Source organism: Pholis gunnellus (assembly GCF_910591455.1).
Source record: "Pholis gunnellus genome assembly, chromosome: 10".
Classification (NCBI taxonomy): Eukaryota; Metazoa; Chordata; class Actinopteri; order Perciformes; family Pholidae; genus Pholis; species Pholis gunnellus.
In genome coordinates, this window is record NC_136537.1 from 22,610,032 (window position 1) to 22,627,669 (window position 17,638).

The following is a 17,638-nucleotide window of genomic DNA, read 5'->3' on the forward strand; positions in this document are numbered from 1 at the left end:
GATGTCACTGATGAACAATAACAGCAAACGATGCTTTCAATGGACATGTGGTTTTGCAAGTTTTGTCTGACAACAAATTGGAGGAAAAAGGATATTGTTGGATTTTGATAATGAGGGAAACGTGTCCAACATCCTGGACTTTAATGTCTTTAATGTCTTCCTCAATGACCCGATGGCAGCCGATAATCCTGTGAACACAATGAGAACACATTCTGCATCGCCAAACATCTCAAAGCTAAATGATACATGTCGCAAAATATACTCGCAACTCATCCAACAATGTTCTTGCAACTTTGGGCAATGTCAGAAGGCAATGTTGCCCAGGATGCTTTTTGACATTTTGTTTTAATGCTGCAGTCACACAGTCCTCATCACATGTTTATCCACCACCAAGATGCAGCCGACAAACACCAGAACACTCACATGTCATCTCGCAATATCGATAATCATACAAAATAAAAAAAAATTTCTCTTGATTATTATTTCAGTAATCCTTTTGCCTGAACACATTCTAAATGTTACAAAAGTCAAATTATCCAGAGGACTAATATTTTGCTCTGGTTTACCTGTAAAAAAAAAACCTTAAAATGTGTGACACGAAACCAGCTGATTTACTTTATTCAGGTAAATGATACATATAGATTAAAAACAACAACAACGGATGGATATGTTCATCTCAACAAACCATGAATGAATATCCACCATGAGCAGTCATGCGTAAACTAATCAATAAAGTTTGACTAAATGGACAAAATGCACTTTCTTTCAACAGGTGTTGAGTCAGCCCCGCCACCGTCTACTCATACCAATATGTCGGTGTTTTACCATTTTGTTTGCATTGACATATGCAGTAAACACGTACGAGCCTGGTTTGTGGTCAATTCAAGTTGAAGATGCCTTTCATCGCATGCTGATGTTCTACTTTAGGTTGTTCAGGTCAGACAAAAGGCAATAGAACACACAGAAGGGTCATTCATTGGATGGAAACAGAACTTCTTTAGTCTGATACTACAGTAGACACTCACTTAAAAGCCAAATTCCAACCACATTTCTATGAAATGACTAAAACCAATGAGCCCTAAACACACATCAGGCTATCAACAAAGATCTCAATGTTTTGTTTCGCAAACAGGACGGTATTTTGAACATTTAAAAAAAAGGAGGTTTATACTCATTAAACACTTCTATACCAAACTAGAACACAACATTTCAAACAAAGATCCCGATAACAGAGCTGCAAAACCAGCTGTTAGCGAGGGCGGATTAAGCGCACACGTACAAATAATAGAATTGTTCAGCTGCCGTACGATGAAATAAAAGCAAGAGATTCGCCAACAGAAAATAAAGCAGGTTAAAGTTTGATACAAGGAAAGTATAAGATTAAAAAAAAATTAATGTTAAAGGACTCAATCATGAGAAGTCGGCATCCTGCTCCTACTGAAACCTCGCTACAAAAGGGACAATAAAGATATTACAAATGTAATATTTAGGTAAATTATCAGGGTGACTTTAACAACCTAAATTAGTTGAAGAAGTTAAGCTTAGAGTCAAAGAATTTAAACTATCCTTTGCAGACAACAGGAGGGCTGAACCGAGCAATTTCATTGGTTAAAGATGGCGTCTAACAGCCAACATTCGGCTCATAAATACAGAATCACGACCGGATACACGATCGTAAACACGTAAGCACAGAGCCATTGTATGCTTATTGTCATCAGAGCACTGATATACAAGAGTGCTAACTATTATGGGGTTGAGTTCTTTATGGGGTTTCTGTAAAGGCGACGGGATCTTCTGGCATACACCTTATGATTATGTTGTAATAAATAAGACGCTCTGTGTTCATAGTCTTGAAACCGGGCATTAGAGTGCATTGAAACACATTAAAAACGGTGTTAATGTCACAACATACTCAACATGCACTGAATGTTACTTTACAAGGAACACATTGTAGTCGGGGCAGCTGTGCTGGTTTTATAGAGCCCATAATATTCTTCTGAATGTTTTTCTGTACTGCTCTTATAATTGTTTTTTGCAACAGATGATTTTGTAATCACTGTAATAAAAACTCAGGTTTTCACAGACGTTAATGGGTTTGATATGAATTCACGCTGCACAAAAATATGCGAAATAAGTCGAGTCAGCAGGTTCGTCACATCTGCAGGTTGAGATGACCCCGAATATAAAACTCATCTACTTCAACGTTTAGAAAGAGTATTAAAGATTAAAATAAAAACAATAAAATAAAATAACACTGTTGGGTGTGTCTCCAATAAAAATATGATAAAACTCAATAGATTGACAGGAGAAGACGTGTGACAGTATCCCTGCACGTATGTGTGGATGTAACCGTTTCTAGATCAACAGTTGAATTCTTGGGGTTGTTGGTTAAGAAAAAAACTTGACTTACTCTGATGAATTCCTGTGCAGCATGTATAGAGCAATTATGGCAAACAAATTCATACTACAATCTGTGAGCGGCTTTTTTTTTTCACAAACTAAAAAACGCTGAGTAAAGCAACCTAAAAACCTAAAAAAACAACGCAACACTTTGGAGGGAAAACATGTCGTCATCAGCTGTCTTTGTATATTCTGCTCAAATTCACAAAAGAAGGGGGGTCTCTGATTTACCTCAGTTTACAGTAGAGATATTTAAAGGCACATTCTGCAATATCTCCTATTGCATTGTTGACTAAGGACACACAGTGTCATGGATGCGAAGCACCTGAAACCAGGCTCGGCCAATACCATCAAACTGCTGAGCATGCGGCGACTATATCTTCTGTAATATGACGGTTACTCCACCAGCAGTTCGTTTTTACAGCGGATGCTTGAAGATGTCTATTTTACATCGTGTGTAAGATTTGAAATGTGGTCAAAAGAAGATACTGATATAAAAAAAAACTGATTTTAGCAACGACTAACTCGTTTGCTCTGAGAACTTGTTTTGTTGCCAATTTACATATCTGTTAAGTTCCTGCAGCTATATAAAAAATCTGCAGGTGCGACATTTATTGCCTGCAGGTGGCGCAGCGTTAAGGTTGCAACAGCTATTTCTGTACCAGACATCTGCGGGTCCTAATTGGTGGTGCCATCACCTCGCTGCCCTGTAGGTGGTGCAGACTGGCATGCGATGAAGGTGGACGGCATCCCACTGGTGGAAAACTCTGCTAAACGGGAATGAGTGACTTTGTGAGTGGATTACGAACAAGCTCCAGGAGGTGCTTCGCATCGAAGAAAAAAAACAAAAACAATGACACCTGCATCAGTAATGGCTTTACCCATTTTTTTCAGCACTCGGCCCTCCTGTTCACTCCAAGATAGCAACGATGACACAATAAGGCCAAGTAGGAAATCTCGCTGACTGTGCCTTTAAATGTCTTGCAGGACGCAAAACGTACACGGTTTGTTACTTCTTCTCAATCTTCAGTGTTTGTACAAAACCCCAAAGGTCCTTCACCACCTGAGGAAGGTACGGAGAGAGAGAGAGGGAGGGAGGGAGGGAGAGAGGGATAACAGCAGAAGAGAGGAAAGAAAAGAGACATGAAATTATAAATCTCCCAAATGAAGTGCTATAACAGCATTGGACATATGACTCACTTCTACTACAGCATGCTTTTGTGCGTCTCGCCTGTGGGAACGCTGAGTGTAGACGGGGCTGTTGGGGAACGACGAGGGGTTGGGTGGGGGCAGCAGTACATACCAGAGTGTATGACTAGGTGCTCCAGGTCTGACAGATCTCAGACCTTGGCTGATGAAACCAAAGCACTTCCACAGATGTTTCTACACACTGGGATCAACAAGCTCCCCCCCCCCCCCCCTCTACTCTTTTCCCTGTCCACCCAGCCCTAGTGCCGGGCTGAAGAGCTCTCACCTGCTCTCACAACTGTACAGTTAAAACGCTTGAACCCTGCAAAGCGATCACAGAATAGTGTTAAAATAGAACTTTATAAGAGACTTCTTACAAATACAGACAGCACAGCTCTACCATGTGACACCCTGCCTGGAATCACTTAGTCTGTTGCGATAATCTAAAAGGGTTCTGAGTGATTAATTCGTGCTCCACCAAACAAAGTGCAGGGTGCTGTTGTTTTTCTTCTGAAATGACAAGCAGCATTAGAAAAGATTTAAGTCCTGCATTTAGAAAGAGGTTTGGTCAAAGGCCTTGAATGTGAAAGAGACTGGTACCATCCACATACCACCAGTCCCTTCATTAAGGCTACAAAAGACACTCACGCCAGTAAATCACAGAGAAAAGAGTTCGCCTTTGGCAGGTGTACTCCCATTCCATCTCGAAAGAGCCCGCTGACACAGAATGAATATAATTCAAAGTGAACACGCTGTGCTGGAGAGACGTTTGAGGCCGAGTGGACAGAGTGCGGTATGAGGACAGCGTGAACAATAACGCATTCCTCCGAATCTATCACGGCAAAAAAGCTCTTAAAGCTCCAAAACGACGGTTGAAGTAAACGTACTGCTAAATGCATAGATCGCCCAAAAAAAAACAACCTAGAAATTGATAAAACTGCATTTTGAAAACATTAAAAATCTTCTTAGATGTCTCGTAATCAGGGCTCTGAAAGCCATGTGCATTCAATAAATATGTAGGCTGCATGCTACTTCAAACAGCTCATGATTACTTACTTTTTTGTCTGAGATTTTGAAAGAACTCTTCACGTAATTCTCAAACTTCTGCTCGGTCTTCGGTAGTGGTTTTCCCTAATGAACAGGAAAAAAAAAAAAGCCCGTTAAATCATCAGCTTACCCGCGCGACACACATTCAATTAAGACCGGTCATTTACAAAAGCGGATGACAGCCGTACCTCTTTGGCTGCCGTTGACAACTTGCTCTTAATCTCGGTCAGAGAGGGAGACTTAGACGGGCCGGCCTGGGGTTTGTCTCTTCCTGGGGCGGGTGTCTTAAAAAAAAATACACAAGATAAGAAACACTGATCGATACGTCAAATAGAGAGAGATTTATAGACATGTAGATCAAAAGAAACTTCATATTTTCTCTGTGTTCTCATTTGAACTTATTGCTGACGGGTCCGTTTGCTGACCAACAGGCCGGTCTGGACTACAGCCCTACCATGACCCGTTCAGTCTGGGTCTGTGTTTACGGGCTTGGCGTGGGCAACCAGCTGGAAGAGGATGAAAGCACGAGAACGGACAACAAATTCTAGCCTAATTACAACATTTTTTTTTTTTTCTTTTTAACAAATACATGAGGTACAAATTATGGTTTTATTGTTTGCAAGCAGGAGAGGGCAAGCCCCGACTCTCCAATGAGTAATAGAGATTGTTTGTCAAAAGTGTTTTTCCCTTGATGTCGAATCCTAACGACTGGACTAAAAGGAATAAATGTGCAATTCATGTTGAGCTGGTTTTTTTAAAATTTAAGTTATGCTCAAATTAACGACTTCCACAGGAAAAGATTACACTTCAACACTTCACAACGTTGACGGACGGTCAACACTAAAACAACGCGTCGCGAGCGACTCGTCTTCATCATTTCTAACATTCTAGCTGCTAGCGTGAGCGCTGAACCAGCCGGCCCACAGGTGTGTTCAGACCTGGGCAGCCGAGGCCCCAGAGGTCCTCAATTAGGAAGTGTCTGAATGTGACACAACAACAACACAGACACACACACAGACACACACACACACACACACACAGACACACAGCCATACGCCGGGCCTGCGTGTTACACAAGCCACGGAGCTTGTCCCTACATGTAAAGCCGGAGTGGAATCCAGTGAAATTGCAGGTTTCATTGATAGCCAGAGACGCATTTGAAAGAGGAACAGAGCCGACTTTAAAGCAACTCTTTTGCCCGAGAGCCGAGAAACAGAAGAAGAAAAACGCACAAGCAAAACGGAGAGCTGTCCAGTTATTGATTATCTTTTTGGTTGCTGATTGTTTATAGTTCAGAACATTTTACGCCGCAGTTTAGGAGCTCAGTGGGTGGAGAACGGCACAGATACTTTTAGGGTAAAGGTCACGCATTGTAAGAAGGTTTAAATATCATTTATTTGTATCAGATTTGTACTTACTGGGTCCACCTTATATATTATTATTTGAGTCAGAACCAAAGTATATTGAAAGCAAATAGCTGTTTATCTTCAGCAGATTTAGGCTGCCATAAACACTGACTTGTCATAAATGTAAGATGTCGGCAGAGTGGCGGTCAGTAAAGAATGAGTGAAATCAAAAAGCAGATTTCTTAATCTCCCACTTGAACTGGTTGTTTGGATGAAAGCAATCAACAAGTCATGTGTTACTACTTCTTACTTCAAACACCTTGAGTAACTTCAGGCTTTAAAAAAAAAAACAGGGAAAGACTTGAAATAGTTAAAATCAGGTGGAAAGTTCTGGAGAAAATAAATTCTCTCGCTCTCTCGTTAGGAAAAGAGAAGAAAAAGCACTCATCTGTCCCTGTCCCCAAGAGAGCAGCGTTTTATAGCACAGATCAAAAGGTATAAAGGGAAGAAACCCTGACGCACACATACCACACTACAAAAGAAACTTATGCTGCTGGCTCCCGGCCAGACAAATGTACTACGTATTTATTATTTATGGGAAGCTCTCGACTTCCAAGGGACAGCTGCGGACCTGAAACAGCTGATAAACACAAGCACAAGCGTTTTCATCTGGACCAGACACTGATTACAGATGCCACGAGACATGGAACTTAATCACAAGCACACTATCATTTGATGCAGTGGCTCGTCTTCAGTCCAGTGCGAACACATGGGTGGGACACCTTTTGCTCATCGGGTCTGTCCAGAGAACGACACTTGTCGCTCTGTCGGAAAGAGAGCTTTGGAGGCCCGTTGTGACTTGTGCATGTAAATAAAGGAGATGACAGTTTTCATGTTTCATTGTTAGAACCCCGGCATCCTTACACTCACGGGAAAAGTCAATAAACACCAAGAACATAGGCACCTGCTGCAACACATGACAATCAGTCGCTAAAAACAATGACTCACACCCTTTTGGGATCAGCCTGACACAAGTGGTATACACTTTACGACTGTGACGTGTGCTTGAAGGCATCGTCTACTCCCAACCCATCAATCAGAAGACACCAGCTGCGAGATAAAGTGACTTCAGATCAGTTAGCCGGTTCTCACGTCGAGCCTGTTACACGAGAAGGTGCAGCTACACGCTGGGCCGCAAAGAGGTGAGAACTGCGGTCCTGGCAGCAGATCTGACAAGCCGGTCTAATGACCAGTCACCTGCGTTTAGCAAAGACAAAAAAAAACAAAAACAGACATCCACGCCCGCTTCCTCGCTCCTCAGGGGCATCTGGAAGCGCAAGCTGCACCAGACATCAAACGCCGGTAATGGGGAGCAATTGGGAGAAGGTGTGTCCAGGAAGTGAGGGGTGTGAAGAGGTTGGAGAGAGGGAACAGTTGTTGTGGAGAGGTGGAGATGGGATGGGGCGGGGGGGGGGGGGGGGGGGGGGGGGGGTTCAATTGAACCCCCACGGGCCAGAGGGTTAAACTGGCGGGATGGTTTCGGCAGACCGGCTGCCCGTCGGCTAATCCCCCGGAGCATTTCAAGAGCCACTGTGTTGTGTCTGGACAACGGCCACTACAGAATTAGCTGCACTCTGCCGCACACACCAAAAAAAAAAAAAAACCCTGGGGGCCCTAGGGTTCCCTAGGGGGGCATCGCTTCATCGCCTCAGAAATTCAGCAATCCAGAAGCTCAGTGTTCAACATGATAAAAATCACAGAAGCTGTCTATCAAAAAACGTCAAGACAGGAAATGACAATGTTCTAACGGGTGTGAGATCACCGCACGTGTTTTTTTAATCAGACAAGCGTCCGACATGTAACGCCTTATCTGACTCCGTCCGAGTCGTTTTTTTTTAATCACAGTAACATAACTCGTGAAATGTGTAAACTTGCAGAGGCGCTTGCCAATTTGTTTTCCCCTCCTGTGTTACATGTGCAACGGGGAGTTGGAAGGGGCATCAAAGGGGGCTGCAACTCAAGACGTCGGGGTCAGGCCGAGGGGTCACGGGTTTAAACCCTGCCCCGGGAAACCCGTTTGGAGGTCAGGTGTGTTTGCTTAAAGAGAGCCAGAGATCAAGCTGTGGGTTTTGAGAGGCGGCCGTCCGAGACATTCCATCCAAGAAATTAACTATCAGGTTGAGCTAATTGCAATGTGCATTTATCACATTCCTCGGCTGTGGAATGGGAAGGGGTTGTTTTTTGGGGCATGTTTTAATTGTGAAAGCCAATAAATGCAGACAATTACACCCTTTGTCTTCTCAGGCTCAGGTTTGACCAGAATTAATTCAACACAAAAAGGATTTTTTTTTGTTTTTTTTTAAGTGCTCTACATTGTGTCGTGCATTTTGCCTGCAGGCCGTATCAGGATTTCACTTCACACATACTGTCAGAAGTGAGAGGTCCACGTCTGTTTGCAAAGAAGTACGAGGCTTTACATGTGTAGCTCTCCACTGGTTTATTCTGTGAAGGAGTATCTATTCTCTGCTCGACAGGACACAAAACGTGAGGTAACACCGTATCCGTCCATCAAAGCTGCTCCTTTATAATCCAGTATACGCCTTCTTCTTTGTCTGTTCTTCTTTAAAACTCCACCATTACTTTACATAATTTTGAGAGCGACATGACGTCATTTATTACGTTGTTTACATACAAACAATAACAGGTTGGTTTTCACCCGTGCTACAGTATAAAGGCCGTCAATCAACGAATTAAATAAGCACGAGTGATCAACGCTGAGCAGCCGTTCCTACCTTAACCTGTGGTTTGGCGGCTGACCCTGACGGTTTCCCTGCGGGGCCGTTTTGTTTCACCGGAGTCTTGTTGGACTTCTTGGCCGGAAACGGTGAGCTCTGAGAAAAACGAAGAACACAACCACGACGTGTAAAGAAGACGTCTCCAGTACGACACCCCTGTGTTATCAGGAAACTGCTCATTACACCTGTAAATACATGTGTTTATGTGAAAAAGGATAAACAAGAAAACACGCACACCTTTCTTGCATTAAAAGCTACTTTTTACTTTCAGACATGTTATGTTGAATAATAAAATGATTGTTGGTAGTTGTGTCATGTTGTTATGAAAACTCCCATATCAAAGCTGTAATGGCCAAGCCTCTTTTTTCGCTGACTAATTATATTTGGCATGTAACATAATGTGAACCACATTTGTAGAATTTGCAATTGTGGTTAATTTTCTTCAGTCTTTTGCCATGAGGTATTTATCATAACGTCATGATAATATCAACGCTGCACATGTGAACTAAAAGCATTTTAACCCATGAAGACAAAAGCGCACATTCAACAAAAAGCAACAAGTAGAACATCATGATGCCCCCCCCCCCCCCCCCCTCCATTGGTCAGCACTGTTGCCGCCGTTTGCACTGTTGGTTTGGTCTGTTAGCACCGCTAGCTGCTAGCCCCCGGCTAAGTAATCGATCATAAGATATGCTCTGAATTTTGAATTTAGCACCTTTAAGATTTAATAGTTTGTCTGATTAAGTATCTCAGTAAAAAGGTTTGTGCAATAAAAACAGAACTGTGACCACATCAGACTGAAATCATCTCCCCGGTATATGAAATGACGAGGGAAGCACGAGACGCACTCGGTGATTTGTCACCGATCAGATCCTCGTCACTGCTCTCCACACACTGGAGGCCTTCCTGTCAGGTTACCGTTGCTCTCAGTCACCTGTGTAATTACCTTGTAATAGCCGAGGCAAGTACCTGCATTTCCTGAGCACCAACCCTTCCCTTGGAATGGGCTACAAGTGTAATTGCCTGTGTTGACATAACTGCTACAAGGCAATTACACATGTTATTTCCTAGAGCCGTGCCTGGTAGTAGAAGATGCTGTGAGGAGGCTCCAGCGTGGATGCCAAACTTCTTTTTGCAAATCAGAGGGATGTGAGTCGAGTTTTTAGATATGATCGTCTCCTTGGGTTTTAGTCTCTCCCTTCTGTGTTCACTATAATTCACCAGATCACTTGTGCTTCGACCACAAAGTGAAGCGCATCACTGAAAGACTGTTGTTGAGGTAGGAACAGAGTCCTTGTGCTGTTCGTGTGATGTTTGGATGGAGAAGTTAAGAAGTAGAAAGCTTTGCCACAAACGCTGCACAACTGTCGTAGTGAGGACCTGCGTATTTGACTCCTTTGACAAAAAAACCACATTGAAACAATTAGCAAAAAAAAAAAACAGCTTCAGTAACTCACTCATTATCCCACTTAAGAGTCCTCGTCTTGTTCTCTGTGAGACTGGTTGGAGGCTACATGACTCAAAGAATGCTGAGCACAAGGCGCAGCGGTCCGGACGCTCATGTTGAGTCTTCTTCGATATAAGTTAACTCAATTTATTTTATTTTTCTTGGGCTGCTCTGTTGTCAAAATTAAGATAATCATCTCAATTGAGGATGTGAGATTTAGTCATCATGGCAATGCCGTCAAATTGCAATTGGAACATCTAAATACAAAGGCACACACGGGACACACGCCTCAGGCTCCTTAATTTATAACACACACATCCAAAGTGGTCCAGAACACATCTGCATGAACAGGTTCGCTCTTCACACAATGGAAGTAAACATCAGCATCATGTGACCAACAGAAATCAACACAAGCACACTTTCAGTTGAGTGCAGTTGAACTTAAAATTGAGCTTCAATGTTTGTCGATACCAGTGTCGCTGTAATACTGTACAAAAAACGACATCAGTCAAACTGGAAGTTCAAAAATTAGGTACTACACTGGATTAAGAATCTGACCAAACATTTGATCCCAACTGTCCATACACAACGTTGTGGTTGGTACTTAAAACAGTAATGTAATGTGTAACCACATAAAAAAGGTATAAAAAAAAAATCTACATAGACATATTGCTGATTTAGCAGTCCAAACCATAATAATTGCTCCCAGCCCTACTTTCTTGCGTTGAGTTCTTTCACGACTAAAGCATGAGACGGGGATAACTACGGAGCTAAAGAGAGGACGGGTGAAGAAAAGGATCACAGTCATGGGGGGGGGGGGGTTAGGTATTGGACGAGAAGACAACAGAATAAATCAACAGGTGACAGAAACGCTCAGCTGTCATCTGACCCCGAGGCGAGGATCGGCGCTCACGTCGCAGGTATGCGCATCTGCCCGGCTTTGATCTCTTGCCTGGCACAGTTTGCACTCGGATAGCGTGTTTTAAAACACAACAAAAAAAAAAAAAAAAGAAATCACAAACAGACACCGACGTAAAAAAAAGCCAGGCAGATACACACATGCACCCACACACTTGCAAATGATTGCGGTAACACGCACAACAAGTGTTCAAAGGGAAAAGGCCAGGTGCAGCGCTGAAATGGCACGAGAGACGATAAAAAGGAGCAATCATATTAACAGTGGGATGACAGAGGGACGAAGATATGCAGTGTTGCAGAAAAATGGGGGAAGAGGTTTCCCATAACTGGTGTGTGTGTGTGTGTGTGTGTCTGCTTGCTTCTCTGCATATGTATTGTAGATATATCCTGTTAATGTTTGTAGACCGTGTGCATTTTTGCAAGTATGCAAGTGTGCTTACACATTTACAGTAAGTGTACATGTCTACAGTGTGTGTACACACTTCTGTGTGCGTGTGCGTGTGTGTGTGTACAGGATAACATAGTGCCGTCTTGTTGGTGAGACGGTGAGAATTCAAGCAGATTACAGAGGAGAAATCCGATCATTACGCCACACAGACCCTGTGTTTTACTCGGGGAAAACAGGTGGGTACATGAGCCAACAGGATGGAAAAAGTTCCATGTTGCGTCTCATACAAAAAGGTGGACGGTCAGTGAGTGCACGAATGGGAAGGGCCTGCTGGAATGACATGCTACTATAGGATACGGTCTGTGGGAGTTTACGCGGTGTGGTAGAAACACAAGGGGAGCGGGCCGACGGCAGCGACGCACACAAATTCCTTTTACACAAAAACATCAGCTGAGGGGAAGACCTTGAATACTCTGACACCTGGTGGACGACTGGGGACTGGAGACACTCCAAACTAACTTCATCTGCTGTAAAGATTAGAGTTTAGAGACCTGATCGTGACATGTAGTTTGGTTTGAACCGAACTGAAAAGCCTCCTCAAAAGTTCCACAGTGATTAACGGACGTTTATTCAGGATTGACCTCAGAATCATGATTCTTTTATCTGTAAAGCACTTTGAACAGTGCCGGACTAATAAACTCTCCTTGCCTAATGTTGACATAAAGAAATGACAAAAGACCACGCTTACTTTTTTGAGCTCTTTTCCGGCATTCTTCTGAGGCTTCTCATCATTTTCGTCACTTATGTCATCTTCGTCATCACTAAAAGCAACGAGGAAGAGGAACATGAACTCTGGTAAAAGGCAATATGACAAATTATAGAAACAAAGTGGAGAATAAAGTGATTCCTGATATTATTTGTGCATAAAACTTTAATTTTAGGGAGATAAATGTATTCTTTTAAGGTTTGCACCATGACAGGATAAAAAATCAGTATTAAAAGACATACTCGTCATCATCATCGTCACTGTCCTCTTCATCATCGTCAGAATCCATCTTTAGTTTCTTCTACAAGGAAAATGAATCATTGGCAACAACATTAGCGTAACAAACAAGCACCAAACTTATTCAATCTTATCATGTAAACTTAAATAAAGTTTAAAAATAGAGATTTTACTAAAGCAGCTCTGTGGCTGAATGAAAACACTGAGTCAGCTACCAAAGGAGGCTTCTTCCCCGACATCAGGCTCGCTGGCCGCTTCACCGGTGAGCTGTTGTTCTCCTCCTCTTCATCGTCTGAACCCTTCACGCCTACAAAGCAAACGCTGGTTACTCGTCATGAATTCTGTTTCACTCAGATTTACCTGCAGCCCTGTTATGGACTCAAACATCACTGGAAACAGAGAATCACACTTCGTCCACAGCAAAAATGCTAAAATTCTAACAATTAGAAATGCTACTTTCGACTGATATAGTGTGAAGTAGGTAAGTACTTCTTTATTATGATGTGAACTGTTAACCGAGTCATATTTCGTCTGTAATTCCAGAGGAAGAAAAGTCAGCAGAAGCAACTAGCAGCTCAACACTCACTGACAAAATGCTGCCCGCTGATGTGAACCGGTCCAGAGCCGGACTGCAGACGGAAGGTAACTGGAGGTGTGATCTCAAACCCACCTAAACTCATCTGGACAAGAAGAAGACCACAGTCACAACAACAAAACATGCAATTTAATCACCGTTAATATACTATGTACACCCTTTTTCTTTTTAGCTTTCGTCATTTCATTCAGCTTAAAAAGGTTGAAAGCTATTTCACTTTTACTATTAGGAGTTAACAAAAGAAAACTAGATTAACTCCTGTTATAGATGAAACATATCGCCTAATAATTCTTCACATAGACACCATTGAGTAGCCCCTCAAACACTTCACAAAATGATGCCAGCCACGGCGTTCACTCACAGACGGCAGGACGGACGGTTTCAGGACGACCAGCGGCACTTTGGTAGATTTCCCATCATACGTGAGGCCCTCGATTTCCACCATGTGGAACTTATCCTCCGCCTCGGCTCCCAGACACACCTGGAACAGCAGCACAGATGACTCGTACAACACCTCCATGTCTGACATTTTTTTCGGGACCTTTTCCAGTAAAGGTCCCGAACATTTTGTGGGGACACGTTGTTATAAACGAGCACCCAGATTGTATCAGTACGGCTCTAATTTTATGGTTAACGGGTTTCTTGCTTTTCTCTGTTTCTCATACATTTGGCCTATTTTATTAATTTTTATTTGTTTTAGATTTGACAAAATTATTGATAAAGTATAAAATAGAAATAGATTGCTGTGTGAAATCATGGAAATAACCAAAATAACATGTGTAACTACAGTCACATGGACATCAAAACAAAGACACATTAACTCTGTGTGTGTACAAAACATTAAACTATTCTATCAGAGATTTAAAAAGCACTTTTTCAGGCTTTATGACTCTGCATAGTAATGAAAAACATCCTTTTCTATTAGTGGAAAGACAATAAAACTGCATAACTAGCAGCTCATTTGGTTTAACTGCTGCCACAAGTCAAGAAAGACGGATACCAAAATGACTAACACATGAATAATGTACCACAAATCTGTAATTACTATGTGTAAACAACAAGTCTTCCTTACTGCTTTGAGTGACAGCTGTTGCTCCGTATCATCGTCGTCTACGTCAACTTTGAACTCCCGTTTGTCCGATTTCAGGGTACAACCTGGAGAAAACGACACGAGCAACGTGTAACTAGCCTTGCGTTTGCACAAATGCATTCAAATAGTTTGCACACAACACATGCTGGGATTCACTCCTTTTCTATAGCTGTTGTATCTCCACGCTGTGCTCGGCTAGCTAACAAAAGAGCTGAATTGGCGCGAGCAGAGGGGCTATTTTTAGCGTAACTTCCTCCAGCTAAAAGTGGATAAATGGCTAATTGTGCGTGATAACATGGAAGAAACGCTGTTTGTGTGACCGATATTTTTTATATAGGTTTGCCAGAATAAGCGAGCTCACCAAACAAGTACATTTGTGGTCTGCTCAAATCTGAGATATCGTCCTCCATCTTTGTTGTGGGTGGTTACACTTCCGTAAACTGGTGTGACGGACACGTCGCCTAGCCAATGGGAGAGCAGAACGTGATTGTTATTTGTAAACGCTGGAGCCAATAGAATTACAGACGGGGCGGGACAAATTACATTGTGTGTTCTCATGGTTGAACACTAGATAGAGCTCTCGTAATAAAGATTGAGTAAATAACCTATTAACAAAAAAATGATGACTACAATAATCAGGGAGGTTTGAGGTCATTCATTATCTGTTAACAGAGGCTATTACAATATTATATATTTTTAGATATGTGGTAGTTAGGTGCTTACTCATTCAAAAGTGTGCAAGGAAAAGGAATAGTAATCCTCTTCATGAGGGTCAACAAGAAGGTGGCAGAGAAGGCAAATAATGTTCAAATGTTTGATTATCAACAGGCTATTACATTTGATTTAAGTAGATATATTTGTACTTTGAACGACCCCCAATTTTCTCAACATCCGCACGGTCTTTATACAGTAGTTTGTATTTTCCTAATTTGTAATGGCTTCCTCAAATAAGCTTTACAGCTTTTATATTAAGATTGGGATATTCTCCCTTATGTCTATCACTTAATGCGCTGTTTGGACTAAATAGAAGAGGCCTTTGGTCAGTAATATTAAAAGGGCAGCCCAGGGGGCAGTTGCAGCCTTAAAAGAGTCTTCTGTGGTTGTTGAAAATATTGATAATAAAAACGGAGAGCCATTGCAGTCTCAGATATTACAGAGAAGAGAAATTAACCAAGTATGAAACTCACCAAACCGCACACAGAATAATTTTTAATAATTGTAATTGTTTGTTTTAGGGGGGAAAGCCCCAAACAACTTGTACATGAATACATTTCTCTTTTTGGTTTGTGATTTTGTGTTTTGGAAATGATATCCTCTTTTAAGTAGTATAATAACAATCCAATGATTAAATATATATGTGGCTAAAAGACTGAGGATGTCAGTTATACCATTACTTTTTTGTAAAGACAATATTTTTGTCACTCTGGATTCCTTGTCGTACTCTCAATATACTCGTAGTTCAGCACTGACAGATTTTTTTTGTGCAGCCTTTCACCTTCACTCCCTGACTACTTCACTTTGAAAAAAGTCTGTTGCATGAGACACCATCTCAGGAAACGCTCGTGGCATCTAGAACAAAACATCTGAAATTGTGCAACAGCAGCTGAGTTGCTTAATTGTGAAACGTCTTTCTCGGCCAGTATTGAGCAGGTGTGGAGTCAATGATCCGCAGTGCCAGTATAAGGCACCCTTAAGGAATGAGTTGTCTTCATGCATGCCTGAAAGCTCGAGAAGACTTTAATGTGTCACAGACTGCCAGGATACGTCCGCAGATCCGTTCTCATGGCAGATATGATGTTGTTGCTCTTGGACTTGGCCCATTTACTTTAGTGCAGATTCCTGAATCTGAAGGGATATGAGAAGTTCAATTATGTACTGTTACACATTCATCTTCTATCACCACAGAGCCTGTTTATGTGTTTTTATATTCTGTTCCTTCACTCACTGTCAGTGTCAGAGTGAAATGACTCATCATAATTGCCTCACCACTACTTTCTACATTCTAAAAATGTTAATAGGAAGATGTTCATATCTCTGTGCACCTTCAGTCCCTCCATGTTCTATTGTATACAAACACGCATCACTGTCTGTACATGTTCATGTGAGTGCATTTTGTGAGTGTGTGAACGTGTGTGTGTGTGTGACTGAAAGAGTGTGAGAGAGGGTCATGTCGGCAGGTCGAGTTAGCTCTGAAGTCTCTGTCATGCTGTCAGACTGCAGAGAGAGTTTCTCATTCTTCACTCCACTCGAGGATTTTCCTGCTACAGCAGCTTTAATAATCATCACATCAAACCGTGCATCCAGAATATGATGACTTACAGTACAAACCCATGTGAAGGTTTCGTCAAACGTCCCCTAATTGTTCTTCTATTTACATACTTGGTATGTTTGTATATTTAAAAAAATAAAAAGGAAAACAGAAACAAAAAGTGAACCAGTTACCAGTTGAACAAAACAAAATTTTGATCTTCATTTGTGTCCATTTGAAGATTGTCACAACTCTGGTTTCACCCACATGTAAAAGCCCTGTTTGTACTGCAAGAGCACTTCACACCTGACCAAACATCAGAGGGGAACTGTGCGGATGCTTCCACGTCATACCGGAGGCCTGCTCTTGTAGGATTGTAGATTCTGAGGCAACAACACAATACTTGTCCCTCTACAGCAGAATTCCTCTGTCATATGCAATCGCTGTTTTCCAAGTAACTCCTGTAATGAACCATGGCAGCGTTTTAAAGACAACAACCTTTCGACAATAAAGCCTCACATGTCAACGCATCAGCATCGATCTAAAAGAGTTTGGCAGCGTGAGGCTGCCGTTGCTTACTTCTAAAATCTGGTGGCTTCTGCAGCTGTCATGGCCTGAAAACGGTTGTTAGGAAAGTGGACCGATATTATTATATATGGTATCAAGTAGGAAAAAACAAAGACTTTTAATAACAGGCTTGGGCTCGTAGTCAGTGGTGGAATAGATATTCAGATGCTTTACTTCACTAAAAGTACTATTACCACACCGCAAAAATACTCCACGTAAAAAGCCTGCATTCAGAATAAAATAAAACTATCATCAACATCTAGTTAGTGCAGTAAAATGTAAGGCCGTGCAAATGATTTACTGTTGGCCAGTTTAATCTATAGCAATGCTTTATATTCTATAACATCGTGATATGTTTTTAGCGTCGCTGTCCTGTGAGAACCACGTGTCTCTCAGTCAACTTTTCATGAGCTCAGAAAAACAGCCCCGTTGTCAGCTTTGTGACGATTCATTTTTCCAGCTCATCCAACATGGTTTTTAAATAGTTTATTTGGATTTTCTTCTCAACACATAAAGGACAAGGACATACATGGTTTTCACTGGACAGGAAGGGGATGAAAAACTGCAAACTGCAAAGTAACTAAAGCTGTCGGACAAACTGGAGTA

General features: G+C 41.9%; 1 protein-coding gene across 1 annotated transcript; it reads right to left on the reverse strand.

Annotated features, from left to right (window-relative positions):
* Positions 1–595: 595 nt before the first annotated feature.
* npm1b (nucleophosmin 1b) lies at positions 596–14,666 on the reverse strand. Its single transcript, XM_079167739.1, has 11 exons — positions 14,579–14,666; positions 14,200–14,282; positions 13,489–13,608; positions 13,119–13,212; positions 12,748–12,839; positions 12,538–12,596; positions 12,278–12,350; positions 8,774–8,872; positions 4,824–4,919; positions 4,645–4,719; positions 596–3,463 (listed from the first exon to the last, which is right to left on the reverse strand). The coding sequence occupies exons 1-11, from the start codon at positions 14,625–14,627 to the stop codon at positions 3,410–3,412; spliced, it is 894 nt and encodes a 297-aa protein (XP_079023865.1). The 5' UTR covers positions 14,628–14,666; the 3' UTR covers positions 596–3,409.
* Between the last annotated feature and the right edge of the window lie 2,972 nt (positions 14,667–17,638).